This window comes from Meles meles, chromosome 10 (assembly GCF_922984935.1).
Source record: "Meles meles chromosome 10, mMelMel3.1 paternal haplotype, whole genome shotgun sequence".
Lineage (NCBI taxonomy): Eukaryota > Metazoa > Chordata > Mammalia > Carnivora > Mustelidae > Meles > Meles meles.
The window spans coordinates 16,399,786-16,427,286 of NC_060075.1; the positions used below are offsets into that span (position 1 = coordinate 16,399,786).

Here is a 27,501-nt window from a genome sequence, read left to right on the forward strand (position 1 = left end):
CAGCTAATGGAAAGCTATAAAAATGGAGGCAGTCTGCTAATTCAGGGCCCGGACCACTGCTCCCTCCTTCACCATGCAGCCAAAACCGGCCACGGGGAGATCGTGAAATATATTCTGGACCACGGTAAGTAGGCGCAGCGAGCCAAGGGGCAATTCTCCACGAAGCAACTGAGCTGTCTCCCCGGCTATCCTCGGAACAGCAGAAATGCTCCCCTCCTTTTAGCCGACACCCCTGGCTGCTGTGAAGCAGACGGAACCACAGACCGCTGACCCATGTGGGTCGCCGTGACTGAACGGCTCCTAAAAGAATTCTCGTATCAAGGTCTTCAAGGGTACTGGGGAGCTGGTTGTTTGAAAAATAAAAGACAAGAACAAATGCGTCCTGACATAAGACACTGGATTGTTTTGGGAAGAGCTTTAAGTTGCCTAGTTGGGACCAGGTACCAAACCCATGTTTATAGCTCATCACTCTGAGGGTTACACGAGCACGGTTTTTTCCCAGCTTTTTGGCTTCTCTCTTCTCTCACTCTGTGTCGGTTTTCCATTTGAATCTCATGCATCATTTCACCTTAAGCTACACTTCATTCTCTTTGAAAATACCTGCAACTCTCGTGTCTTCCATGGTGAGATGGTTGCCAGAAGTCACCAGCACCTGAGCATCCATCTCTGATGGCCCCACGGGGGCATAAACACAGGGATACAGCCCAAATCCTGACCATGGCTATCAGCTTCCCACGTTTTTGGGTTTCTAGGAATTAAGAACTGGAGTAAAGGGAAAAGTCTCCCGGGCTTAGCTGTTTTTGAAATAGCCTCTAGCTCTGCCAGATGTAGGTGCACAGAGATCCTGGAACATTTTCTGTGAGCCCTCGCGGCAAGGCTGTGCCATCCAGATTCAGGCTGAAAAAAGTAAGTGTATTAGTAGACATGCACATTCCTTTTTGCTCCTCTTTTTCTTTTTTTTTTCCTTTCTTTTTTTTTTTTGAGGGAGAGAGAGAGTGCATGAGAGAGAATGCATGCATGAAGGAAGGAGGAAGGGAGAGAAGGAGAGAGAGAACTCAAGCAGGCACCACGCTCAGCACGGAGCCCAACATGGCGCTCCATCTCATGACCCTGAGGTCATGACCTGAGCTGAAGTCAAGTTAGACACTTAACCAACTGAGTCAGCCAGGCTCTCCACTCTTCTTTTTATTCAGTTCAGCCAACATGTCTTGTAGTCAGCACATACTTGCGGAGTGCTTAATGGGAGCTGCCTGTTACAGACCAGTGTGTACATACACAGACATGATACAGTCACTATTTTTAAGCAATTAAGACTAGAAAACATAAAATCAAATGCAGAATTCAATTGAAAACAGTTCTATATAGATGTTTTAAGTCCTAACGTAAAGTCACAGGCACATGACGTAGATCCCAGTTGTTGCACACTTGCTATATTTCAGTGCTTATACTAATGTCCTATTGCTTAATCTTTACAAGGACCTTACAAGGTAGGTATTCAACTGTCAGGGACATTTGACTCACCTTGTTTTGTCTTCAGTTCCTTCTCATCATAATGTGTTTACTTGAACCCTTGGCCTGAGTTATGGTGGAGAAAACGGTTTAGGAGAAGGAAAGCATGTTAAAGCAGACTGGAGATCATTAGACCATCTCTTTCTCCCTTGTAGGCTGGGCTGGACAGTCTCAAGCCTGTCTATGCTGGAAAGCCTAGGTGGTAAGCTGTATTCCTTGGTGCTGTGTCGGGTATATGCATCTTTTCATCTGCTGTTGCCCTGTGCATTCGACCCACTGCAGTAAATGCATTTGAGGTGTGTGTGTGTGGGGGGGGGGGGGTCCAGGCTTACAAAGCAACGGGGGCCTAAGTTCTCCTTGCCTCCTTCATGAAAAAAAATCACAGACATTTTCTCTTTCCCACAGTGACGTCTCCAAAAGCTGGCGAGAGGCAAAACCAAATGTTAGAACCCAGCCCCATACACAACACATAAAGTCACAGAGCTTCTGTGATTATCTTTCCCTTAATCAAAAAGATCTCAGGATTTCTACCACACGAAGTGCAGATGAGCTTTAGCTACCCATACTGTCCGTTTACTGTCTTAGCTCGGGTTCACATACTCCTAGTTGAAGTCTTCTTGACCATTCTCAATCCTTCCTTCCTAATTTTTGTCCTTGGCCCAATGAGATTGAACGGTTGTTCACAAACTTAACCTGTTCAATACCTACAGACCCTCCCCCGAGTTAGGTGAGACACTGGCTATCTATTTGATTGCTAACACAGTTTAGGAAACCCCCCACCCCCCCACCCCCACCTCTCTTGAAGAGCTAGTGTTCCCTCCTTACACACACACACACACACACACACACACACATGCACAGTTCTGGAAACCTCCTTGCATTAGTTACCTGTTGGTGTCTCCCTTGGTCTCACTCACAAGGCTGCGGGGAGCTGCAACTGTGACTGAGTCTGTCTTGAAGGTGGAAACTCCCCCACATGTCTGAGCTCTCAGCAGAGAATGGCTGGGACACCTGAACCTCCCTCTCTACCTGTTCTTTTATCTCAGGCTTCTTTATAGCTTGATAGTCCTAGAGTTCCAGGTGGGTGAGGACAGAAGCTTCCAGATGTCCTGAGGCCAGGCTGGAAAGTTCTGCATTATCTCTGCAGCATTCTGTTAGCTAAAATAGGTCACAGAGCTGGCCCTGACTCAAGGGAGGGCAAAATGGCCCTCACTGTCCCATGAAAGGAACTGCAAACAATCTGTGGCCAGATTTAACCTACCATCCTCCCTTACCCTCTGTCTTCTTCAGTTGAAAATGATGCACTTACCTTCTCAGTATCCTGAATTGCTGTCCCACCTAGAATCCCCCGGACCTTGGCTTTTATATTTTGCTTTGGTTTTGGGTCCTCTGGTTGATTAGCAACAGTAATTCTTTCTATTTGCAAGTTCTTCAACAACAACAATTTCCCCCTTTCTAAGCCTAAGTATGACCTGTGCAATATTTGGGACATACTTACACTAAAAACAGAACCAAAATTCCTCTCCTCAGTTGCATGCCCCCAGGGGCATGAGTGATGAGACATGGGATGATATTAGTCTAAACCATAGATTTTCACTTCCCCCACTTTTTCCACTGCCTTAAATAACAGGACCTCTGAAAGGTTGCAGTTTCAAACCCCACCTGTGGATTGGTGCATACGTCCTTTGCCCTGCACGGTGTCAAGCTGGTACGTTACTCTCTTAGTGCCGTAACCAAAGCCTGACGTTCCAATACTAAACTCCTTTCTCTTCCATCCCCAGCATCTCTTGCAAAGGGTGAATCACACAATGCATCTCTCTCTCTCTATCAAAACGGAAGGACAACAAAGCAATCTGTTAATTTGGGGGGAGGTGGGTGTTTATTTTTCCAGTTTTTTTGTGGGGGTTAGATTTTAATAAATTAGTTGGTTTAATATTTATGATAGTGAGAAAAGCAACTGGAGATCATCTCACCTCTACTTCCTTCACAGGCAAGCCGTTCCTATGGTCATAGTCACGGTCACGGGAGGCCTCTGCTTCCCTCCCCCCCTCACCAGGGTCTCTCGTGGGCCAGTACATACCTGAGAGAGAGACTGGAGATAACGAAGCACACTCCATCTTTCTGTGTGAAAATAAAATCTCACTCTGCTCTCCAGTCCAAGAATCAGGACAGTTTTGAGGGATGGTGGGTTTTAGCCTTTCATACTATCGTCAAATAATGGGAACTAACTCACCATTGATTTCTTATTGAAACCGGCATTTATCAACCCAATAGGCCGTGTCGATTTCAGCCGAAATGCTGACTTCCTTATTTCTACTTACTCAGGAGTATTCCTGAAGCTCTCTTGACATGGCCCGCCTAAGTCAGCAGGTTCCTCAAGAACTGTACGCTTCAGCTTCCCTGTTTTCATTGTTGCCGTTTGTTTTAATCTGTGTAGTCGCTGATGACAATTTATATCAGCCTGTGCTTGTGGAGACTGCAAACTCTTTTTTGCAGAAAAATTTGTCTCTTTTAAATGATAGACACCCCTATAAATTATAGTGTTCTCGAAGGCAGAGACAAGCTCCTGGGAAGCATAACCCTTTCTCTGCTCTGTAGCAATCCTCTTAATGTGACCCCTGCTCCGTGAAGTAATCTTTCCTAATTTTATGTCATGGCGGTTCTAGAATCCCCTTGGTCTGACAAGGAAAACAGTCTTTCCCAAGAGGCCTCTGGGAGGCCAGGGCTCAGGATGTACCGCAGCCGTGGCGGTGTGTTTATAAACCGGCCTCAGATTTGCGGTAGACAAGTCTGATCACTTTGAATTCATGTAAATGGGAAATGAGTACAGTTTTACCTGGTGCCAAAGATAGAGAGGGACATTCCTCGCCCATCTCCAATGCTGAAAAACTTTTAAAGTTTTAGTCTCTCTCTTTTTTTCTAACCCGGTTTAAGTCTTTCCTGTGGTTTCACATGATATAAATTGTAAAGTTTGTTCAAAGACCTGATGATAAATTTGCTTTCTTGACAAGGGTTCTGAGAAATCCGTGGGCCCCTTTCAAGATGCCTACGAGGGGAGGGGCTTGTTTGCGCCCTGCACCCTTGCTCAGGTGGGAGCCCCTCTCCCCTCTGCTTTGCCCCCCTCTTCATGGGTCATTTATGGTGAGCAGTGAGGCCCACAGTCAGGAGGACGCCCCCCCTTTCCCCCCGCCGAACAAGAGTCCTGGGAGATGAGTTGTCTTCCCAGGCTCCACACTAAGCAATGTCTTTCTCATCTAAGCGTCTTTTAAAACCGGGCTGTGGGCGAGGGGCGGGAGCATATCGTGGGCTCTGAAAAGCCACAGGCGGCTTGAATTTTTCTCTGTCCTGCATCTTCTTTGGGACTTTCTCTCAAATGCACAGCCTGCTGATTTCCTTTATGAAAAACTGGAATTTGGGCCTCAGGAGGGTTTCAGAGAGAATGGAGGAGGAAGGGAGCTAAAATTCCACCGGGACAGGGTGGAGAGGGAAGGACCCCGAGGGGGTTCCAGCCCGGGTCCCCCAGTGGTTCCTGCTTTTCAGCTCCTTTCAACCATATTTTCTGCCCACTCCCTCCTCCCTCCTTGTACCCCTCCGAGAGACTTTTGTGTTGCTTTAGGCTTTTACCACCCCGCACATTTTGCTCCTTTGTTTTTATTCTCCCGGCTCCCACCCCTGTGCCCCCCTACTGTGTGTCCTGATAGAAATCTCACTCATGCATTTCCTTTTTGATTTCAATGGCTTATTTTGTCTTCCCCCATTTTCTGTCTCTAGTCTTTCTTTTTTTTTTTTTTACCCCCCCTTTTCGGCCTCTGGTCCCCGAGAGAAACGACCACCATCCCGCTGGGACAGGATGATGGTGCTGTTAGAATTCCCAGTGCCAGCTCTCCCCACATCTGTGCGGCTTTTGTCCTGGGGCAGAGGAGGATTTGGAATGGTCTGTTGGCAGCGTCAGGGAGACTAATGGGAAATGAGGTCCGGGGACAGAGAGGCCATGGAGAGGTGGAAGGAATAGCTAAGGGGATTTGGATGCCTTGGTGTGGGAAGCAAACTAAAGGATGCACGTGACGAAAGACATATCCTATATGTCACTACAGGGGCAGTGTTGAAGACAGGGTTGCTCCAGCAAGACCTGGGGCGTCCAGTGGGAGAACCCATGGAAGGAGCACGGGCCAGCACACTTGCAGTTTGGAAAGCTTGACTGCCTAACCTCGTCGTTTGATTTCTCGTGTTGGGAGACTGGCTTCCTTTTGCATTCCCTGGCTTTCCCCCGAATACTGATGTGTCTCTCCTCTTAGTACATTTCCCCCCTTATTTTTCAGACTGTTTCCTATATAGCACAGTCTTTGGAATCCATGTTACATTTGTGGATCTTTCTTTGAGAAAAACTAGGATGCTGGCTGGGATCCACATTGATTTTTAAATGTTTTCATTCATTCATTAAAAGAAGTAAATTCTGCCCCCGTGAACTTTTGAGAAAAAATATTACAGTGATAGCCACTGCTAACTCTTAGGGTTCTAATTGCTTTGTATGCGTTAACACATTTAATTCTTAAAACAATCCTCCATCATGAACTCTCTTCTCTCCATCTGGCAGGGGGAGACAGCTGAAGCCAGTGATGTTAGGCTACTTGCCAAGACCTGTATGTAGTATATGGTCTCTGCCTCCATAGTTCCAAGACCCGGTGAGGGTAGATCGATAGAAGTATTACACGCAGGGTTCCCGTGACAACTGGTGCACAGCTGTGGAGGGGTGTGATCGATCGTCTGCCTCTGAAAGTTTCATGGAGAAACGTGCACACGTGTCCCTTCGATCGGCACTGGACCGTTGTTTTCTGGTGTAAGTCAGGTGCAGGGTTGAGTGTGGACATTGTAGTAAACCCTAGGAGGGACGGAGAACCAAGACGTCCTTTTACATTCAGGGAATACACGTGAGCTTGCAGCTCACAGTGTCATGGAATTTCTTCCAGTTCCCTAAGGGAAATGGCATGATATCCACAGCCAGACCATATGCATACCTAAAATATACAATAAGCCCTGCATCCACATATTCAGAATGGATAGAAATTGGAAGAATTCCATCCTCTTTTCTTTCTCTTGGGCTCTCCCTTATGAGTGAGACTCAAATTAACTTTCCAAAAATCCTAGATGCTATTTTTTTGGAAATACTTTTTCCTTTAATGAGACTTTAAAGAGACTTTGTGAGGGCTGTGTGCATTCTTTTGGGTGTCTCTGGCCAAAACAGAAGATTGGAGAATCAATGCTACTTACCCGCGCGGGGTACTACTAAACAGCACAAATGTGACGGAAGAAGGTCCCAGCAGGTCACATACAGGAAGGGAAGCTCCAGCCTGCTCTTGGGCGGCACCTGGCACTTAGTTAAGCCTTTTCTCATTTCCTCCTCGGCAACCCCCTCTCACCGGCATTATGCAAACACCGTTATTTTCAAGCAGGTTAGGAAATTATTAGACGATGTGTCCGTGCTATTAAAAGCAGCTCCGGACCCCGCCCGTCATCGGCTCACTGCCATCGTTGGCCCTTCATGGGCGGTTTGCCTGACAGTGTTCACCGCGTCCTGCTCTCTTGTGATTACGTAGATTGACAGGAAGAGGAGGAAACTTTGGGTTAATTAAGTCCACCCCTGAGCCCATTCCACTCACGAAACCTATACTTGGAATTTTGTTAGGTTTTAATTAAGAGAAAGAGTATCTCAGTTTAGGAGCAGCACCTCTTCCTCTCACCTCCGTCAGCCTCCAAGGACTCAAAGGAGAGAAGGGGAAAGTGAGAGGCAGCTACAGGCACGCGGGGCTCACAGACCGGAGAGTCAGTCTCTCAGGTTCTGGGTTGGCTGCGTTTATGGGGATTCTTACAAAACACTGGGGAACAAGGTCCCTTCTCTTCCTCGTCCCCACTTCCAGAGTGTCAAACGGTGATGGTTTTAGCATAGATTTAGCTGGGCCTGCAGCCGCTCCCTGACCTGGTGGCACGGACCCTAGAGCCATGGGTGCAGCTCTGAGGGCTGAGTGCGGAGGAAGGTGCGGCCTTTGGTGCCTGAAGGGGCTTCACGCACAGGGATTGGCGGGCCAGAGCTGCCGTGGGGCTGGGTTGCTCCCGTTCACGGAACTGCTTTCCCAAGGAATGACTCCAGAGGTTCCCTAAAGGTGGCCGGCACTCTCTGTGAGGACCGCTGGACACTGTTAGCACTCTTCTTCTTGACCTTGTGGAGAAATCCCCCCCAGCAGTTGAGGGGGTCTGGAGCACTGGTTCTCAGGACATGGAATCTGAGTCAACAAGTAGCTTCAAAAGTCAATGGAGATAAATGCAGAGCCCAGGACACTCCCTCCCTCCACGGATGCTCCGCATCTCGGCTTAGTGTCATCTGCTTACGGCGGAGAGTAGGACACTTCAGATCCAAACTTCAGGCATGGCATGCAGCGTGCCAGCTCCCATTTTAAGCATATGGCTTATATTAACTTACGAAACCTCACAACAATCCTGATAAATACTATCAATGCTTCTTTAACGTCCTTGGCCATCGAGAGACCGAGAGAGTAAATGAACTTGCCCGAGATCCAGTAAGTGCCAGGTAGAGCCCGAATTTGGAAGCAAGGAGGTTCAGCTCTGGGACCCATCGCCACACTGTACTGCCTTGCCCTTCTGTGGGTGTTTGTTGTGGGTGTTATCATTCGTGCTTCCTTGGAACCACAAGACTGAGGAAGAAAAATAAACGAGTTAAGTCTTTGCCGAATCCTTGACGTGGGATGGGTGCTGGAAAAATAATAAATGAAAAATACGAAATATTCTTACATGGCAGGGATTTAGTATAATTCATTTAGGGAGAGAGGTATGGGCCTGAAAAGCAAAGACATAATACAAGGGTGGAACCAAGTCCGTGTCACGGGAGTGCAGAGAAAGGAGAGAGTCTTTCCGTCAAAGCTGGTCTCTGCAGAAGGCCTTGGCACAGACTGGGCTTCACAGGACGGGTAACATTTAGGTATGTGGCTAGAAAAGAGAAGGTTGTTCTGGATCGGGAGAGTGGAGGGAATGAGCTCTGTGAGCTTGGAGAGCCCGAGAGACAGGCGGGTGACGGCACAGTTACCCGTTGATACCAAAAAATGGGACCTGGAGCAAATTGAGGAAGGGTGGTTCCAGGTGAAAGACTGCTGACTTTGACGGTTGAACACTTGGGAGTGAGCAGTCAGGATGCTGAATTGGAAACCTGGAAATCTGAATGAAAAGAGAGATTTTCATTTTTCTTAGTAACTGTTTCGGTATGCTAATTATGCTCCAGGCAGAGACCAATTAGGAAGCCTAATTTGTCAAACAGGACGAAGGGGAGAGGCAAATAGGGCAGAGGGTACAAGGGAAGAGTCACGTGGCCTAGATGGCCAGTAGATGTGAAAGAAGAGGCAGCTTCTTGGATGACCAGGAGGATTGTGAAGGTCCCACAGCAACTCAGTCATCTCCTTGGCCAGTGACTTTCCATGGTTGGAAAGTCCTAATCTCTTCCCTTTCTACTTTTTATGTAATAAGTAATCACATAAGCACATTTCCAGTGATAATGATACCTGACAAGACAGACAGCAAATCAACAGGATCGTATTTCTAAAGACTAGAATGCTCAATACCTAGAACTGCGTTTGGCACGTCCAAGCGCATTTATTCATTAATCCAAACAAACATGTAAGCATCTGCTTGGTCCCAGGCTCCATGCCAGGCACTGAGGAAGGACGCAGTGGTAAACAAGGCATAGGCCACAGCTTCAAGGGGGTTTACCAGAGTCTAGTTGTGGAGAGAGACAAATCGGGTGGTTTTATTATGCTTTAAATGTCATGATCGCTAATTACATGGCCCTACCCGTCTAGGACAATCTCAATTTGGATGATGAATTATGTTATTACCCTCCCAATTACAGGACAAGGGTTAGTGTCCAAAGTGAGGGGGCACATGGCCAAATAATGCAGTATTCGGAGTCAGGGTTGTAGAGGGCTTTATGGAAAATGTGTCTTAGCTGATACCTGCAGACTGATTAGAGTCAGGAGGGCTGGGGAGGGCAGCAGCGGTGCAGAAGGTAGAAAGGCGGTCACTCCAAGCATTGTTTGCAGATTGAATGATTTCATTGTTGAACAAATAGAACAGCATCAGTGCACAAACCCACCGGACATTTCCGTTCCTAAGGAAGCGTCTATAACCATTTGGTGTTTATGCATAACACTTCTTCCAGGTCTTTGAAGGGAAATTTTATGAAAAATATAATTTTACTCTGTTTCTAGAAGATAGATATTGGACTGGATGATATCTATGATATCTTGTAGCTTTAAAATCATACTGTATAAAAGCCTATCTCAAACAATCTGCCGCTGGGGAATGATAATCCTTAAAGCCCACCAAAGTGTCCCCGTTCTCCCAAGGTAACCACTTAGTTATTTCTCACTTATTCTATTCTGATGGATTTTATTTCTTCAACCTGATTGAAAGCTGTTTTAAAAGAATAGGCTGGGGGCGCCTGGGTGGCTCAGTGGGTTAAAGCCTCTGCCTTGGGCTCAGGTCATGATCCCAGGGTCCTGGGATCCAGCCCCGCATCGGGCTCTCTGCTCCGCGGTGAGCCTGCTTCCTCCTCTCTCTCTGCCTGCCTCTCTGCCTAGTTATGATTTCTCTCTGTCAAATAAATAAAATACAAAAAAATTAAAAATAAAAATAAATAAATAAATAAAAGAACAGGCTGTATCATCCCACGCATATTGGTCAGTGGTCGTTGGGAGGTGGTGAATGGGAATAGAGAAATCCTGTCTTTTCGGGGGGCAGAGCGGGGGAGGTGGTCTTATTATCCCTTCTACCAAATGACTCTACTTCATTCACCTTTCCAGGGTGTTTTAATTCTGTGACTATAGATTTTTTTTGTTAATGGTTAGTTTCTGAATTTATTTTTGATGGCGTCTTACTTTCCTCTTCTTTAGGACCTTCTGAGTTATTGGATATGGCAGACAGCGAAACGTGAGTGTTGCCTTTATTACATAGTCTAGGTTATTTTCTTCAGAGAGTATTTGGAGAAGAAGGTAGTCTATAGATCCTACAACAGATAATTTAAATGTCAGTGGTAAGAAGCTCACTTTCCATTGTATTTATAACCGTGCAGGGCTAGTCTTCTAAATCAAGAATTACACAATAAAAATTGATGACAAGAATCATAACGATTGCATGCACAGTCATTGCTGTTCATCATTTAGAGCTTCTTACGGGCAAGGTAGTTTTGCACGGTGCATCATAGACTACTGAGAAGTCTAAATAAATACATTTACCTTTTTTATTTACTCTTTCTCAACTGGGGTTTGTGAGAAAATTACGTCCTAATACCCTATAGCGTGCTTTGTTTGTAATGAAACCTATACTGGGTCTGGAATGCAGCAAGGTGTATGCAACCATTGGAGAATTAAGAATATAGTCATTCCAACCATTTTTATGTTCTCTGGTTCAGATGAGAAACTCTCGTTGAGAAAGTCATCCTCTCTGGGGTGGTCCTCAAACTCGTGATGTTTGTTTTCAACTTTTTTTTATTTCTAGGGAGGCAAAATAGCTCCTCCTCCCCAAGTAGGAACAAAGAAAGGCTAGCCATCTCACCCTGAAAGCCATATAGAAAGCACTATAAAACTTCAAAGACATTTGAAAAGAGATAAAAATGGGTGGGGAGGAGCTAAGTAGGTCTGGAGGAGAAAAAGGAGAAAAGAGTAGGATGGAAGCTGAGTGGGACGGGTAGACTTCTATGGTTACGACTGACTAGAAAGGGAAGACATCGTCCATTGTGACAGAGACTTTGTCCGCACACCAACCTATTGGCAAGGTTGTCACTTACCCATTTGTTCTAAGGACTGCATTTGATTTTCCATACGGTTTGGCCTTAAGCATCTTTTCAGTATGGACTCAGAATGGAAATCTCCTCTTCCCTAGACTGCCCCATAGAGGGGGTGGAAATGGCTACTTAGCTTTGCTGTCTTCCTATACTGAGGGACCTACGGCCAACAGGGGAGAGCTCATGTTCCCAGCTCTCCCAGATGTCCTCTGTGGCGGCCCACACCCTCCCACCTGCCATTCACAGGGCATCAGTAGGTAGGGCGGCTTGTGTTGACCTGGTCCTTCCACGCCAAGTTCCCCAGAGACACTCCACCGAGGGCCAGATGATGGTCTGCCAAGCCCTGTGTTGAGTTGCCGGAAAGGCCTGTGGTCTTCTATGCCTGCCCCTGATCTGGTGCCCCTGTGTTCTGCCTGAACGTATCCACAGAGGACGTTGTTTCATGGGGCTCGCCCCGTCTCCCCACATCAGTGTGTTCAACAGTGCCACTGGGTGTGACCTAAATCCAACGCTAGTGGTTGGAAACAAAATCACTCAGCCTAGTTTACACTGTGCAGACAAGCGACTGGAGTCAGATATTATGGTTCGCTGATGACTGAAGGCATTTTTTAGACACCCCCTCACCCACCTCCCTGGAAGGCGCCCAGCTGCAGGTCTCCCCTGCGGATAGGGAAGGAGGCGGATGAGCACAGAACCCCAGCAGCAGGGATGGAAGCTACCCTCACCCCCGCCCTGCTGCCTCCGCCCCCACTCCCACCCCCGCCCCCAACCCCTTTATGGGTGGTTTCCCATTTCATCTTTGATTTAGGGGTGAGACCGCACTGCACAAGGCTGCCTGCCAGCGGAACCGGGCTGTGTGCCAGCTTCTGGTGGACGCGGGAGCATCTCTGAGAAAGACGGACTCCAAGGTAACTTGAGGAGTGAGGGCAAACATCCCCATCTCCTTCACTTGTGCCCGCAGCAAAAGCATCCTTTCTGTGCTTATGGAAGTGCCTGGGGCTTTGGAAAAAGGAGGAAAAAATAAAGTGCTTCATTTAGAGAAACTGTAGTTTAAATGTATAAGCACAAAGGGAAGGGTGTGTGCTTGCCTATGGGACTTTATAAACCTCTGAATGTACTGGCCTTGGGAGTTTGGGGTTGTCCTGCCCCCGGCCAGCCAAGTTGCGGCCCGGGCCGGGGAGGGGAGTTGCGGCCCTGGGAGAGGGGTAGGAGACGTTGCTGCTTTGGAATTTCTCCTTCAGTGACTTTATCTAGAGTAGCTTCCAATCTGTGATTTCTGTGCCCCCGCGCCCGGGTGCCCAGGTCATTAGCTGTCTCTGTCAGGATGGTCAGCCCGGAGAGAGGGTTACCGCCTTAAATCTGGTGCCCTTATGTTGGCTTTTTATTTTTAAAAGTTTCTTCCTACTTATTTTAGTATATTTTTCCCTAAAAGTTAACCCCTGAAGTTAGGGTGGGAATTTCATCGATGCGGAAACTGAAACCAAAAGAGAGCTCTGTGCCCTGAGACCAGGAGCTGAGCCAGAAGCCAAACTCGGCTCTTTTGACCGACCCCCAGCCCAACAGATGAGTGGTTCTCACGTGGGGACAGAACACTCCCCAGATCCAGCAGGACGGAGGAGGCAACAAAGTCATAAAGTGGGGTTTTCTCCCATGGTTTGCATAATGTCTTTGCCTTACAGTTGTCCTCTGGCATCAGGACCTGAAGCATGGTTGGTTTCCCTGCAGGAAAAGGCATATCAGTCTGGATTTAAAGTGTGTTCATATCTTGAGGGCAGTGAGGCCAGAAACTGATAGTGTGACCTACATGCCAACCTTGAGGGGAAAGATGCCCACAGGTGGAGGTCAGCTGTCAGGAGAAACTCCACTCAGGAGACCTGAGATCAGGCTTCACCGGGAGTCGTTCATTTACAGAGAGCACCAAGGAAAGGCTTGGAAGCTGGAGCAGAGGAAGAGGTAGAGCCCAGTGGTACAGCCCGGGGACTGTAGGCCAGGAGAAGGGACGGGGAGGACTGGGTGGGGGGATGGTTAATACAGAACATTGGCACCCCAGAGGAGCCCGGGCATCTCTGAGAAACCATCCTGGGTAGACGTGAAGAAAGGACAAACCGTTTAACTGCAGAGAGTTGCAGAGAAGAATTTTAATGTAAAGATGAGGGTTTCATTAAGCTAAGGCAGTGCATAACCTAAGTTTGGAGCTGATGAATGTAGCCGAGGAACACAGACCTGTTCCTTATAGGACTTGAGCCCCACGAGACCTCTTGAAGCAACGAACAACTGCTTTGGTCAGTTTTCCCCCTGGGGTGTCCCTAAAACTGCAGCGAACGCCATAAAATAACTTTGTCTACCTCGTGGACCTCTTTTCCTTCAAATCCAGTTCTGAGCCAGCTTCATTGCCTGATTCTCCACGCTCCCGGCAGCGCACCAGATCCCTGCTCTCCAGGGGAGGTCCCTGGCTGCCTGGGTTCCTTGCTAGGGCAGTTGGACATGTTAAGCTGTGTCTGTTACCTGTCTGGTTAGTTAAGTGGGTGTAGGGTTTCAAATGGCAGCTAAGTGCTCTGTGGGATATTCTTCCCAGATGGTATTTGCGCTTAAACTTTTCGTCGTGTAACCCGATGGAGAAACACCAACCTCTAGGCAGGATCGGGGAGGCCTCCGTTTCAGGTAGGTTTGGCTTGGCTGGGCCAACTCACCGCACAGGGCAGCAGTTGCCTACTTAACCACACAAAGGACTGCTCTTACCTCAGAAAATCAAAGGAAAAGAGGAGCAATGGGAAAGAGACAAAAGACTGGGCAGGACACCAGGCCCCTGAGCAGACTCATCTTGTTTATCTTTCTAAGTTTCTGAATCAGATAAATGGGCTCCACATTCCTTGAGATTGTGTTCTCTTTTGTTGAGTGTGTGCGTGCTTTTTTCCAAAACACTGCTTCCTTATTTTTATGATTATAAATATAGTGCATTCTTATATAGAAAACTCTAGCAATGCAAAGAATATCTAAAAAGATTAAAATCATGAGAACTCTATGACCTATATACTATTAAAATTTTAATCATCTCTCTTCACATGTAGGTATGCCTGTTTTTCTCTCTCATTTTTTTTTTAAGTCGGTGAAGTCCTACTATCTTTTCATGCTATTGTAGAATGCTTATGTCCCCCAACGTTGTGTTCTAGAAGTCTTACCATATGAAATAGTCTACACTTCATCCTTTCGGGAGATCTGTTAATTTTTCCATTTTGTAATTTTATGCTAAGTTAAGCAGAACATGATAATTATGACTGGATCTTTTCCTAGATTTTTTTTTTCTTTTTTGGAGAGAAGCGATGTCTTAAGAATTTCCCTTGATGCGGAACAGTTCCTTTAAAAACCAACTCAAGGGCCACCTCGGTTCACCTCTCTGAATACTTGGAAGCTAGTAATTCCAATCTCATTAATATTGAAGACCAGATAGTCTATTAATACTGTAAGCAAGATGGAAAAACTTACTGTAGGAACTGTGAGCTAGTAGTTCAATATTAGATCCCAGATAAATAAGTAAAATTTTAGAAAGAATCCAGAGCCACTGTTGCTTTCCTTTTATCCTCTACTCACTTACCCTTGTAAGCTACAGGGAACAGGCTCAGTTGAGCTTGACACTCACCGCTGTAGTGACTCAGATGGAGGCTGAGAAGCCTGCAGTCATTTTTGTCATACTCGTGTGCACTTATACATGGAGCTGTTTCTTTGGTACAATGACCATGCCTCCATCTTTTCGAATTTAACATCACTTTTTAAATAGATAAAGCCATATCGCTGAACAAAAATTAGAAGATTCAGGGAGTGTTCGGTAAGATCTATATGCATACAAAAGAATGGAGACCTTCCTTCCTTCTACTACTGAATTCTATCTGTTGACCTCCTTCCAAAAATATCGTGTGTGTGTGTGTATAAATACACATACGGCATTAGAGTAGGCTTCAAGAAATGATACAGTCCTTTAAGATGATGTAGAAGAACACTGCATGACATAAATTTTTGATAAATATATCAAATCCACTTAATAGGGGTACCTGGGTGGCTCAGTGGATTAAGCCGCTGCCTTCGGCTCAGGTCATGATCTCAGGGTCCTGGGATCGAGCCCCGCGTCGGGCTCTCTGCTCCGCAGGGAGCCTGCTTCCTCCTCTCTCTCTGCCTGCCTCTCTGCCTACTTGTGATCTCTCTCTCTCTGTCAAATAAATAAAATAAAATCTTAAAAAAAATCCACTTAGTAAAGTGGAAAAGTGTGATATACAATAGGATGTAAACAGAGTATGGGTTTTTTTATTAACTTTTTTTTTTTTTGAGAGAAAAAGTGCAAGGGGGGAGGGGCAGAGGGAGAAGGAAAGAGAGAATCTTAAGCAGACTCTGCACTCAGCATGAAGCCCAACACGGGCTTGATCTCAGGGCTCTGAGATCGTGACCTGAGCTGAAATCAAGAGACAGATGTTTAACTGATTGAGGCACCCAGGTATCCCATAGTATGGTTTTCTGTTTACAAAAACTTTATGTGTAGAGCCATAGAAAAAGACAAATTGGCTACTCTGTGGAAAGTTAACAGAAGTTAGTTATCTTAGTGTAGTATGGGAATTATTGGTGATTTTTATTTTCGTCCTCACGATTTTGTGCTTTTCCAAGTTTATTTAATCAACACCTATCACTTTTATGGTCCAAAATTGACTCTCTTTTTGGAGAGATGAGATATTCTGAATTGGGAAAACTTAACTGAAGACTTTGAAACCAGCAAAGAAACATTTTAAGATCATTTACGAGGATCCGGGCTTCTCATTGTCTGCTTGCTGCTTCCCAGGGTTTAGCATAATGGAAGTGTCTGGCATCGGAAGTCCAAATGCCTACTTCCTACTTTTCTGTGATTTCAGTGATTTCTCTTGCCCTTCTCCCAGAAAGAATTGGGGTTCCCAAACTCAGGGTGCCACACCGTTTCCTGCTGTGGACTCAGTGTCTCTGAACCCCACTTTCCTCAGATGTAAGTCCCACCTGTCAAGTGATCTTGTCTTTCTCTCGAACTTACCTACCTCATGTGTTTAATGTGGCAATAGATTTGAAATTGTCTTATCAACTCTAAAACCATAAGCATGGAAAAAACCTTTAGTGAGTAAACTTTGAACACCTCTTTGATTTAAAAAAAAAAAAAAATCTCATTCCAAGTATTTATATCTCTTTCCTTCCCATTGTCACCTTTAGGGTAAGACACCTCAAGACAGAGCCCAGCAGGCTGGAGACCCAGATTTGGCTGCTTACCTAGAAAGCCGCCAGAACTATAAGATCCTTGGCCATGAGGACCTGGAAACTGCTGTTTGACCCTGGTAGATCGCAAAGAGAACCTGAGCAAGTGTATCACCTGTGCCCTCCCGGCAATTGGGCCGCTCCCCTGGAAGAAGCTGTTGGAATCCACAAATATGTCTTTCTCTGCAAGAATCTATCTGAGACCATGCCACCAGTTGTTAAGGGCTACCAGACATACAACAGAACACGATAGCCCGCTGAGGAAGAGGCAGGATACATGGAGATTTGTGGAATACACATTCCACAAAATTTGATCCTTACTGCTTCCAGCAAGTAGCATGAACTTCTGTGTTCACCTGTATAATTTATTTTCGAGATTCACAGGATGTTCGTACAAATGGCACCGCTCCCTCCTCCCCCATGCATTCACGATTCCTCTGTACCACACAATTCTACTGCAACAACCACCATTCAAAAAAGAAAAAAATATACGATCTGCTGTCTTTACACTCAGTCTCTGAAGACCACAAGACATTCTGGAGGTCTCTGAAAGCCCTCTGGAGGTCCTGCAAAAACGCAACTGTAACACTGCTCCCGTTTCCAGGACAAAATATACCGAGACTATTAGTGACTCTTTGCATGTCTCCCCTCCCTCCCTCATCCCCCAGTCATTCTGTAGGAGCTGGGACGTGCCACATGGATAATGTCAACGTGTGTGCTGTATCTCTGAGGTATGGTGAGGTGGCATGGGAGGGAACCCGGGGGCCGGCCCTGGCTGCGGGGCTGTTGCTGACAGCCACGAAGGACTGGTTCAGCTTGGGCTGTTTGCACAACCCCATACTGCCTACGTGTAGCCATCTTTGCCTTTTGCTGTGATAGAGACGAGCAAAGGATTAAATGAAGGCCCACGGCTGGTTTGGCAGAATCACTGGATTTTAAGTGCTGTTGAAGTTGCTGAGCAGAAAACCATGTGTGGGGACCGTGGTTACAGGAAATGGAGCACTGTGACAGCATTTGCTTCTAGACTTTCTCAAGTGATAATAGAAAGCAGGCTAATTGACTTGAAATAAAACAGCCAATGCAAAAGTAGCAACATATGTCAAAATAACTCACTTAAGCGAGAACACAGTCACTGGCATGTTGCACGGAGGCTAATAAGTAGAGACTCTTGGGTGTGGTGGTGAGAGGGATCCCACTTTAGGTTTTCCTTCTAAGTGTTTGGTTTTCATTACCCCGAGTAAGCCTTATCCCAAGGACAAAGCCTTGTTTTATGAGTTCCACTGCCAGATTTCCAGGATGGCTGGATCTTCCCGATGGATGCTTCACCTTTTACTTGTCAGGTCCCAAGGTCATGCCTGATAGCACTGCGACCCCATTTCTTACATACGGGGTAGTCTAATTTATTCTTTTCTCTGTTTCCCCCTGCCAGGAAATTCTTAGTAGAAACCCACTGTGGGAGCCCTAGCCAGAAATGTGTCTTCTGGCATTGGAATTACAACTCCGAATCCCACCACAGATCACTTGGTACTTTCAGGTCCCTCTAGTAGAGACTCTGTACAGGAGGAAAGGGCTCCTAACTTTCAGTGAAGATGTCTACTTGACTTGGGCAGAAGTCAGAAATGAAAGTGGGTGATCCAGGGTTGTTTCAGACTAAAGCTGATGTCTTCTGAGCTTTCTTCCATTTTGTTCTTAGACCCAAGCAAAGTGCTTTCCTAGTGTCTCTGCATGTGAACATATAAATGATTGTATTTCCACATTCACTTTAAAGGTCCAGTGGTGACGCATTGCTTACCTGAACCGCATTTTGGTCACATATCACTTTGAGAGGACAGATAGGAAAACTGTATTAAGAAGGAATAGCTTCTCCAGGGATGGGGATAAAGGATCTCTTTAGCTGTTTCAAAATCAAATTATTGGTGTTCTTTCTAGCTGTGGAAGCATAGGTTGTGGAAGCATGAGTAATCTATTTCCATCTATCAGTCTTTGAGATGGAATTATCTGTTGGGTTTTATGGTGAGGAAGGAGGATGGCAGTAGATTGTTTCCAGAAACTAGAAAAAAAAATGGGCTCCAGGAGAATTTAATCCCTGGGCTTCATCTGGAAATTTTTCAGTTGGTGGGACTGTCAAAGAGATGTGGTGATGATAGAAAAATAGTCCTTGAAACAGACTGGAATCTGGCTTTGAATGGTGCCTTCCATTCCCTAGATTGAGCCAAATAGTTGGCCACACAGTTGGTTACCCAGATGCCATCTCTGGGCTGAAGGGCTGTTTTCACCAACTGCCATCTCCTATTTCTTTGTGATGTTTCAAAGCAGTCCAGAGAGAATTTAGGGTATAGATGGCTACAGGCCAGTTTGAATAGGTCCAACTGAAGTCACAGTAAATCCCTGGTATGAAAATAGATAAAGTAATGACTACTGTAGGGGTTCTTATACATTTGGAAATCATTCCAAGCCCCCCCACCAAAAAAAGTTCTGCATTATGGATGGGAAACTATGTACATCCAAGGCAAATATCTTTTTGAAAAAGCAAAGACCCTCGGGACTTGGGTTTTCCAACAAAATAACATCAAAAATGAACAGAACGGTTACATAGTTAATGGATTCAATATTAAACCTACCTCCTGTAGCATTTTTTTAAAGTCCTGGCCTTCGGAAGGAGCTGGGGCCATATGCTCCAGGAGTTTCCAGCTCAGCTCAAGCATATAGTATCTCCTTTAGTGGGTCATCAGAAAGGGCAGAAACCAGTGGTCTGGCCCTGGTCTGTATCTGTAAACCCACAAACATTTAATTTACAGGACATCAAACTGTATACTTATAGGAATATCATTTTCCACAAACCCTCTCAGGACAGTGCTGGAGCATGGCTGGCTTATCTGTCCATCCTCTGGGCTTGGCTCTGAAGAGCCCTTGGTGGGCTGATACTGTCTGCTCTGGGCTTCCATTTGTGGGTTTCGATTGATAGGGAGGAGTATGAGGAATGGAGAGTTACTTCAAGACAACAGGAGAGAACTTCTCTTCAGGTCGCCATTTTCAGAGCCACGTATTCCAGAAGTACACGTTTAATGAACTAGAACCTGGTTTGGAACCCAGCTTCCCCCTGTGAAGCTGTGCTTTATCACATTCAAGGACTGATAGAAAACAAAACAAAACAAAACAAACAGCAACAGCAACAACAAAAGAAGCCAAGAAGAAAAGAAACACCATGGCCACAAATTTCACTTTGAGAGTTCTGGTTACCTTTATGGAGGCTATAACCTAAAACCCATGCAACTTCTGAAGAAGAGAAATTAGCTGGCAACTGCATGGCCATGACGTTAGTGACTGCTGATGGAAAGCCCCCACACAACCCCTGGCTCCCTAGCCCATCATGGTGGCTGGCCTTAGCACGTAAGCGGATGTGTTGGCATTGGGAGATACAAGCAGTTTGCATTTGGACCTTGTAACCATTTCTTTGCCTAAAGGACTTCTGACATTCATTTCCTAGACTTCTCATAATATTCAGGTTTTATAATAATGTGGAGCAGCAGTTTTATTTTTTTTACATGTCAATTTTATTTCAAATATATGGAATTTTTAATCATAAAGGTAGAACATGCTTTTTATAGGGAAAAAAAAGTTCTAATAGCACAGATGAGAATCACGGGCAAGGTCAAGGTTTCCTCTGTGTTCCTGTAGTGGCCTGAGTCCCACTCCCCAGAGATAAACAGTGTTAACGCTGATCAACATTGTTGCTTGCAAGTTATGTCAGAAAGACTGTACATACAGCCCCCCACACACATACAGAAATGTATGTATTTGTATACATACGTATGTATAGTATATATTTATACATATGCTATACACACTTTATTTCATAGGTTTCCAGTAGACGAAACATTTTAGAAGCATGCTAATCATCTCTATGTATAGTAAAGCAAGCAAAGACAAGCTAACAGGAAATTTTCCTTTATTTTTTGTTGTTTTTACAGCTGCTAAGCTGAGTTCTCTTATTGCAGCCACTCCAATTACACATGGCGTTTACTGTTGCCTGCCTGTGTCATAAAATCCACGATTGTTTAGGTTACCTTCCATGAAGCATGAGACCTACCTGAGCCCAGAGTCTGGTCTGTGCTATTTTTGGATCACAAATGGAGAGTTTATTTCTCTGTCATGCTCGTTCCACTTTACAAGGCTGATTTTGCAGGGCTAACACTCCCTACATTGTCTAATGATATTGAATGCAGGCATGCTTCTGCCAGGAAGGTGTAGGAACTTGGGTACGGACTGGAGTCTGAGGAGCCTGGCTTCCTTCCCGTGGGAGTAGTTCACGAAAATCGCTGAAAACAGTGCCATCTTTAATTCAGTTATGCTATTTAAAAATGAGATAGATCATTGTTGAAATAATGCACCATAGCAATCAAATAAAACCAATTGCTCTATTTAAATGGGTTATTTTCAGTTTGGGTAAGAAAAATGTAGAACATGAGAGACTTTTCTAACTGATTTTAAACACTTGTATAAAATCGTCTCACTAGAACCTTCTCTGAATCTCTCTACTTTCTCATTCTCTGAATTCCATATTCAGCTGCTTGCTGTAGTTTTTCCTCTGTCTGGTCTCTCAGAGACTTTGGCCCCATCCCTTTTTGTGTCCTGGTCTTCACTGATCTCTAGTCCCTCTTAGTTTCTGACCTTGTCAAGAGTCCTTCTGGACTTCTGGCCACCACCTTCAGTCATTTTGTCGTACAGACACCCAAATCTTCCCCAGGTATTCTGCTCAAGTTGGATCAGAATGAAATTACCCTCTGGGACAAGTATCCATTTTGTCTGAAGGACAAATATATGTCCACTGACTTTGATCACCCTATAGAGTTACAACATGCCTTATTCTGAGAAGCCATCTGCCATAGAAGTTGAGCACACATATGTCTTAGTCCTTCCGTGGTTGTCCACGATCATGGTGGCTTCTTCCACATCCAGTGACATAAACCATGTGTTCCCCTAAATCACCTAGATGACTGGATTAGATACATGTTATACCCCTAGCGGCCATCCATGGATTTTAGGTTATCTCCCCAGAGTTTACTGAGAACCCTAAAAATAGGAACCAAGCAAGAAGGAGTGCCCTCAGAAAACCTGCTCTCCCAGAACACATAGCACTGACCCGATCCCAGAAAGAAAGCAGAAAAAAATAATTCTTAGGCTGTTGAAGCATTGTCGTTTAGAGATTTGAAATTGAATGGTATCCTCATGGTAGACAGATTCTAGAGTCTATATATGTATTCAGGCATTCTGCATGCAATCATATGTTCGTGAATCAAGCATACATTTGTATAATCATTTATATGAAAAATAATTTATCCCTTACTCTGCTGCAGGCAACATGCTAAGGATCTAAGAATGAAAGCAAGAGCCAAAACTCTTGAGTTCTTAGAGCTGGCAGCCTAGGAGAAAAGACAGATTCCAATAGCTCATGGTACCAGGGAAGCATGCCCTGGGGAACCCATCGGGCTTTTACATGCCAGTCAATCTTCAGCCAGTGATGTCTGAGTTCTATGAAATACGAAATGAGAATATAAATATTAAAGAAAAGATATTTTGCATTTCTTTTTCCCAAGAGTCTTGGTCTTGTTCTTAAAAATGTATTCGTGACCAAGACTTTAAGATGAGACAGAAATACGACGCCAGTGGGAGCTAAAACTCGTGCTATTTCTCAAGGATGGAACTAGAAGCAATAGGCAAAATTTGCAGTGGGTTTTGACTGAATACAACAATGAAGTATAACTATTGTCCTAGAGTGGAGTGGGCACCCTTACAGAATTACATGTGTTCAGCCCCTGGGATTATGAACGGAGGCTCCCTGACCATCTGGAGGGATGCTGTGATTAGGAACCTTCATCTAAGCAGCTGAAATCAGATGCTGTGAGTTTTTGAAATTTTGGGTTTTTTTAAAAATGATGAATGGCCGAACTTCATTTTCAAAATTTATGAAAATCTTTGATTTTTTAATGTTTAGAACACCACATTGAGAGGAAAAATCTAAGAGAGAATGACTTTTGGTTCTCATTTAAAAAATTTTAAACCAACTAAGCCTGAATTTAAGAGCTAGTGCAAAGCAAACATACTCAGTGGTCTAACTTACTCCAAAATGCTTCTGGAAGCATCATGGATTTCAATGAATGTTCTTAGGCATTCTTAAGTCATATTAGAAATTGGTTTTACTGTCTGTCCAAGGGAAAAAAAAAGTGCTGTGATTTGATATTCTCACAATTAAATGTAATCTACAGCCACAGAATAAAATTTTCCTAAAAGATATTTGGGATCCAAGTGAACGGACACAAAAGACAATCATGGAAAATGCCTTTGCTTCTGCTGCAGGCATGATAACTGCTAGAGAGCACCCACCCATGCAGATGAGTGATGATTCTGAATGTTTTCCAATTTTGAGCCAAATGACATCTGAAAGGGATCCCTTCGTGGTGGGAACAACCGAAACAATCTTGTTTCTCAATCTTTCAAAAGAAAATAGTTGAAATAAGTCAAATGTATACTGCTTACTGTTATTATACTGTTTATTACAGCTTCAGTAATTTTTCAAATTTTTAGGGTTTTAGCATTTCGATGCCCTTGTGACACCTTTGAGCTTCGGTACAAACCCATGAGATGGGTCATGCAGATCATTTTAGGTGAAAAAAACAAATCTCAACACAGTGAATACAACTTGCGCAGATTCCTATAGTAAATGCTAGAACTGCAACCAGAATGAACATATCTGGATGTTACAGACTAACATGTCCACAGTAGATGTTTGCTGAGTAAACAGCTCCCCCACCCCACGTTCACTGCTGTTTTACATCATGCAGATTTCCATAATTTAGAAGGTGCCTCCTTGAAAAGATAACGACTTAACATCCCACAGCAAGAGTTGGGTAGAACTGAGGGAAACTGTGAAGTTGAAGTCAAGAGTTTTTGCCATCAGTGGCCTGTCAGGTTGGGCGAAGTTCAAGGGGGAAGAAAAGGTCAGATGTTTTGGTGCCTGGGTAGATTTCACAAGAAGATAACACTGAGGATGACTTCCAGGTTTCTCTCTGATTCTCAACATTTAGAAGTGTTAATATTGTCTTCTCTCCTTGGAAGTCATGTTTGAAACCATGTTTTAGAATTCTGTACCCAAAAGTATTGAAAATGGGCTTGCCATTCAAGACTCCTTTGCTGTAAGCAGGTGGCCATGCAAAGCTACGTCTGTCCTACCATCACATACACAGAGGTCTGATACACCTGTGGGAAGTTCTGTTGACTTTGAAATGGGAGGAATAAACAGACTGGAGAGATTCTTCAATTCCTGCTCTCATCTTTTACAAGGCACCTCGACGGGCAGAGCAGTGACCATGTAGAAGAAGGATGCTTGATTTGGAAAGAGGACAAAGCTAGATCAGGAACAGGAATGTTTGGAGGAGACAGGTGAAGAATGGTGAGATTCCAATTCTCTAGGACAGACAATATGCAGAAGAAAGCAAGGACAGAAGAGTTCAGACATGAAAAGGAGGTGACTTTATTACTTCTAGAAGGATTTCCTTTTTTCTTAAACATTACATCCAGAAAAATGGATGGGGCTTTCTGGGAAACAAAGTGACTTACTGCAGCTAGGGTTTTTTCTAGTATTTCAGCGAAAATTAACAACCAAATGAGGGAACAGGAAAAAGCACTTCCATAATTGTGAGGGAGCTCAGACTAAAAGACTCCTTTATTTTCTCGTTTTAGATTTCTGTGACTTTGGACCCAAGCAGAACTCATTTAGAGCCCTCAGCTTTTTTAGGTTCCTGCCATGTCAATGGCAATTAAAGCTTTTTTGTAAAAACACCAGCAATTGCAAATATAGCCCAGGTCATTGAGAAGCAGGTTTTTCATGACCCTGAAACAATTTGTTTTGCTTATACATACACCCGCATGTGTGCATGCGCATGCGTACACACACACACACACACAAACACACACACACACACAAAACAGTCAAAGGTTCAATAATTAAAGAGAAGAAAAAGATCTACTGTTCATTTTCCTACTTTCTACCCATTTGCTGTTTAGGGTATGTGGTTGTGGCTGGGGCTTAGAGGAGGCAGAGGGTCTCTATTTTCTGGTAAAGAGACATAGAGGCAGTTTTTATAACTTATTGCCATTAAGTAGGACTTAGTCTTATATCACTAGACTGGTGTTGCTATGTTTGTGGACTATTGTTTTTTTTTTTTTTAAGTCCATTTTTAAAATATTTTTTAAAGATTTATTTTTAGAGAGAGCATGTGTGTGTGAATTGGGGAAGGGGCGGAGGGAGAGAATCTTTCATGCAGACTCACCGCTGAGTGAGGAGCCTGATGTGGGGCTCAGTCTCACAACCCATGAGATCATGACCCCCCTTGAAACCAAGAGTCCCACGCTTAACTGACTGAGCCACCCTGAGCTCTATGGACTATACTTTTAATTGCCCATCCTCCCTTTCTTCCATAATAATAAGACTTGAGTTCTTAGATTTCAGGTTGGCTCAATGGAAGGCACTATTGAGATAGTCTTCAAAAATGGACTCCTAGCTGAAATCTTTCTCAGAAAATGCTCCCAGTCCACCTTCTCCCCCACCTCACCCTTGCCCCGAAGGTGAAAGAAGAGCAGAGGTATGAGAAAAAAAGATTCTCAAGAGTAGGACAATAATAAGGCTCCAGTCTTCACACAAATCGCCATGGCAACCCACACACAAATAATATATACTCTCAGCCAACTTTGATCCTCATAAAAAGCAAACTCAGAAGACGTAGAAAAAGATTGAACTGATTCAAAGTGGTTTCAAGGAATATCATGAAATTTTCAATCTATGCAGCTTAGAAGAATTATGTGTGGAATTTAGGGGAGGAGAGGATTCCTATGATAGAACTTTCTAATAGAGCTTTCCTTGGGACTGGGTTGTTTGTTGAAGGAGTTTCTCTATGTGCTCATAGGATGTTGGACCTATCCACAGATTCGTGATGGTCTATGGTAAAATTTGAGAAAAATAAGGACAACTTAGGGTTTGTTTTTTTTTTTTTTTCATAAGTCTAAGTATATTCAATCTTTAAAAATTCAAAGACTAACTTTTTTTTTAACTTTGGGGGTTATATATATCATTTCTTCTTAAAATTATAGAATAGGAGATGTTTACAAATTGTCTTGTAAAAATAAACCAATGACAGCTCTAAATTGGTTTACCCTATATTTTGTTTTAAATTTATGGGTAACTCTGTGAGATATGTGGGTGAGATTTATCACTTTTAAGATACTATCCAGCTTTGATATTTACTGCACCTTGTATATTGAATCCAAATAGTTCCTGACCTTTTGGGTTTATTAACACTACAGTTTTTCCTGCCCTCTGTTCCTTGTTGGTTGGACTGAGGCTCTGACCATATGCCTAATTTCCAATGCAATTAGAACTCAGATTGATGCTTGCTAATATCCTGATTGTAGGTTGGGAAGTATGGGTTTCTTGCTATCCTGGAAAAAGAGATTCAGAACTTTCATAGACAAAATATTCTAGCACAGTAGAATATTTTGCAACACACGTCTTTGAGAAGGTAGAGTCTGACTTAGTCTCAGTAAAGATTAGCTAGTTTTTTTTTCTAATTACTCTTTATTTATTACCAACGGTTAAGTGACAACCGTGAATCTGAATATAATATGGATCACAGCTGATCAAAAATGGGCCAAACCATTCCTGTAAAGAGTTAAGGAACAGAGGACAATCTCAGTTCCATATGAATGAATATATTCCGTTTAATTTGGTGTCTGAGTGGGAAAAGATTCTTGCACACCCAGAGGACACTTGGCTGTGGGTAATTCACTCTCAGAGGCTACATCTGTGTGAAGAGTTGCAGTCACATTATAAAGGGCTCTTTCATGATTTCTGACTCTGCCCTATCTCATCCCAGAGCCATGCTTTTGCAGAGCTGCCAACTGGCAGGTGGAATCCAAAAAAAAATAGCAGCTGTGGCAGTAAGTTGATGGAGTTTTATTTCCAGGTGAACTGGGATCCAGAGAATATGAAATGGAGGGAGGGGGGTGGGAAGGGGAGGGGTGGGAAGGGAAGGGAAGAATGGAGTTTTTTGTAACAAAGTCATAAAGTATTTTTCCCTAATTTTCTTGCATTTCCTATTTATATAAAGTATCTTGATCACTGTGTTGCTCTACAGAGATTTTCAATGGAATTAATTTGGGAGACTGAACTAATCTCTGAAAACGAAATTGACTAGTTACAGTTACTTTTTGGACACTTTTTCTGTATTGTGAATTGTGTGGAAATGTACAGAATAAAAATTAAGAAACATAACCAGTTTCTTTTCTTCTCTTACTGGCTGCTAGATGTAGTGAGTGTGAGTGCTGTCCTTAATGGTGGTTAAGTTAGATTTTCAATATCAGGAACTAAGCAAACATTGGCTGTTAGACAAGGCAGAAACTCAAAGGGATCCCTGAAAAGACAGACATTTAAAAAAATTTTTCTTCTTTTAAGATGGACTAATAGAGGCCAGATTTATCCTCCCAGGGACCTGAATAAAGAACATCTATATATGAAATAGTGGTTGTTACGACACTGGGCATTTGGCAAAACAAAACAAAATAAAACAAAAAAACCCCACTGATTCTTAAAAGATGGTAGTCAGCTGCATGATTACGCCATTTTACAGACTTCAGAGTTTCCAGACAGGGGCTCGGGGAAGGGTCATTCCCACAGAGCCTGGCAGGGTTCTTGAGTTGGGGAGATCGAGGCAATTGAGCTTACAGAGCAGAATATCAGGAAACTGCACAGAGAACCCCACAAATCTGCAGAGACCCCCCCACTTTGGTATGCAGTAAAACACTTGCCTTTGTGTGTGTGTGTGTGTGAGAGAGAG

The 27,501-nt window shown here is 44.1% G+C and overlaps 1 protein-coding gene across 5 annotated transcripts in view; it reads left to right on the plus strand.

Annotated features, from left to right (window-relative positions):
• Positions 1–23,639, plus strand: part of DGKI (diacylglycerol kinase iota) — a 445,797-nt gene extending 422,158 nt beyond the window's left edge. For all 5 annotated transcript variants that reach the window (XM_046020805.1, XM_046020801.1, XM_046020799.1 and 2 more), the window contains 4 exons: positions 4–124; positions 10,464–10,500; positions 12,162–12,261; positions 16,571–23,639. In XM_046020805.1, coding sequence (XP_045876761.1) covers positions 4–124; positions 10,464–10,500; positions 12,162–12,261; positions 16,571–16,687 — 375 coding nt within the window. In that variant the 3' untranslated portion in view covers positions 16,688–23,639. The remainder of the gene's footprint in view (positions 1–3; positions 125–10,463; positions 10,501–12,161; positions 12,262–16,570) is intronic.
• Positions 23,640–27,501: the final 3,862 nt, after the last annotated feature.